At 60.4% G+C, this 2,194-nt stretch overlaps 1 protein-coding gene across 1 annotated transcript in view; it reads left to right on the forward strand.

Annotated features, from left to right (window-relative positions):
- The window catches only part of AGT (angiotensinogen (serpin peptidase inhibitor, clade A, member 8)), an 8,673-nt gene that overhangs the window by 3,742 nt on the left and 2,737 nt on the right, over window positions 1-2,194 (forward strand). The window contains exon 3 of the mRNA XM_014535963.1: window positions 1-233. Within this exon, the coding sequence (XP_014391449.1) occupies window positions 1-233 (233 nt within the window). The remainder of the gene's footprint in view (window positions 234-2,194) is intronic.

Below are 2,194 nucleotides of genomic sequence, written 5' to 3' on the forward strand. Positions count from 1 at the left end.
TCCTGCGCCTGAAGCAGCCTTTCGTGGGGGGCCTGGCTCCCTTCGCCCCCGTCACCCTCCCGCGCTCTCTCGACCTGTCCACCGACCCCCAGCTGGCCGCTGAGAAGATCAACAGGTTCATGCAGGCCGTGACCGGGTGGAAGATGGGCAGCCCACTGCAGGAGGTCAGCCCGGACAGCAACCTCCTCTTCAACGCCCAGGTCCACTTCCAAGGTAAGGCCCGGCCTCGGCGGGCTCCGCGCCTGGGGGTGGCGGTGCTCTGTCTCCGTGGCCCTAACGCCCAACGTCTCAGCTGGGCACTGCCCGGCCCTGGAGGTGGGCAGGGCGGCAGACGTGGCCAGGAGGACGGGAGTGGCGGTCCCATCCGGCTCCGTGGATGAGTGTCGGTTGGGCATCGGCCCGCCCACCCGCTGCCCTATCTCCGCAGCTGCTACCCTGCCTCCTGTCACCCTCATCCTTTCATTCCCTGGGTGCGGTGAGGAGGTGTCCCTGGTGAAGAATAGACACAGAGAAAGAACGTGACTTGCTGAGACGGCCCAGCCACAAGCGGGGACCTGGGGTCCAAACCCACGTCTCCTGACCCCACGGCCCAGGTCCTCGTTCAGAAGGGCTGGGTTTCTGTCTTATTTTTTGATTTTGATTTTTATTGATTTCAGAGAAGAAGGGAAAAGAGAGAGAGAGAAACATCCACGATGAGAGAGAATCACTAATCGGCTGCCTCCTGCACGCCCCTTACTGCAGATGGAGCCCACAACCTGGGCCTGTGCCCTGCCTGGGAATGGAACCGTGACCTCCCGGTTCATAGGTCGACGCCCAACCACTGAGCCACGCTGGCCGGGCTCAGGCCGGGTTGTGAGACTTCATGGGCTGCTGGGAAGGTGGGAGCCCTTGCTGGCAGGAGTCCGAGTGGGCAAGCGTCCTGCCCAGAGGTCGTCCTACTGTGTGCACTGTGGACGGGAAGGGCCTGGAAGGTTTAGCAACTATCCAGGCAAACTCCGCGGGGAACACGCGCTGTGGTGGCGGCTCTGTGATTGACGGGTGGGCTGAGAGCCCTGCCTCTGAGGGACATGGATGAGGTCCGATCAGGATGAGCAACCTCGCCCTGGCCGGCGTGGCTCAGTGGTTAGAGCGTCTGCTTGTGCACCAGAGGGTCCTGGGTGTGATTCCTGGTCAAGGGCATGTAACCTGGGTTGCAGGTCTGATCCCCACCCCCAGTCGGAACATGTGTGGGAGGCAACCCATGGCTGTGTCTCTCTCACATCGATGCTTCTCTCCTCTCTCCTCCTCCCTTCCCCTCTGTCTGAAAAACAAGAATAACATCATCCATTACCAGGAGCTCAGGGCACAGCTGGATGCCTTTAACTATCCAGGATGGGATTTGGGGGCCCGTGGGCTCCGGCCGCCCTTTGCCCAGCACACTGACCCCCCTGGCCCCGGGCTGGCCCTGGCAGGTTCCGCCACATCCGTTGACTTAACCTGGAGAGATTGATTTAACCTCCAGGCGAGGATGGAGCCTGCAGGGGAGCAGGGGGGAGAGGCGGCCCCTTCGTGCAGATTCCAGCGTCTGTTTGGTTCAGTTTGTTGGTGGAAAAAAATTAGTCCTTTTTGTCTTCTCTAAACTAAAAAGCCTCCTGCTGGGCCTGGGGGGAGGGGGTGTCGCAGGCACACAGGAAACCTCTGCGCCACCTCTTAATTTTCCTGTGGACCTAAAACTGCTCTAGAAAAGGAACTTGAGCCCTAACCGGTTTGGCTCAGTGGATAGAGTGTTGGCCTGCGGACTGAAGGGTCCCAGGTTCGATTCCGATCAAGGGCACATGCCCGGTTGTGGGCTTGATCCCCAGTGGGGGGCGTGCAGGAGGCAGCCAATCAATGATTCTCTGTCATCATGGATGTTTCTCTCTCTCTCTCCCTCTCCCTTCTTCTCTGAAATCAATAAAAATCTATTAAAAACAAAAAGTAACTTGATTAAAACACAGCCTGCTGGACCTCAGGCTCCGGGCCGGGCTGGATCCGGGCCGGTTGCCTCATCAGCTCCTAGTGGGGGAGGCGCTGAGCCCTCGGGGTCCCTTGTGGGCCCACGTAAGGGGGCGGCAGCGGCACAAGCCCGGGTGTGTCCTCACGTTGGCAGCTGCTGCTCCCTGAGCGGCTCCCGGGCTGGGTTTGCAGGAGCAGGACTTGGCTGGCCCCGCGGAAA

Source organism: Myotis brandtii, unplaced genomic scaffold (assembly GCF_000412655.1).
Source record: "Myotis brandtii unplaced genomic scaffold, ASM41265v1 scaffold1026, whole genome shotgun sequence".
Classification (NCBI taxonomy): Eukaryota; Metazoa; Chordata; class Mammalia; order Chiroptera; family Vespertilionidae; genus Myotis; species Myotis brandtii.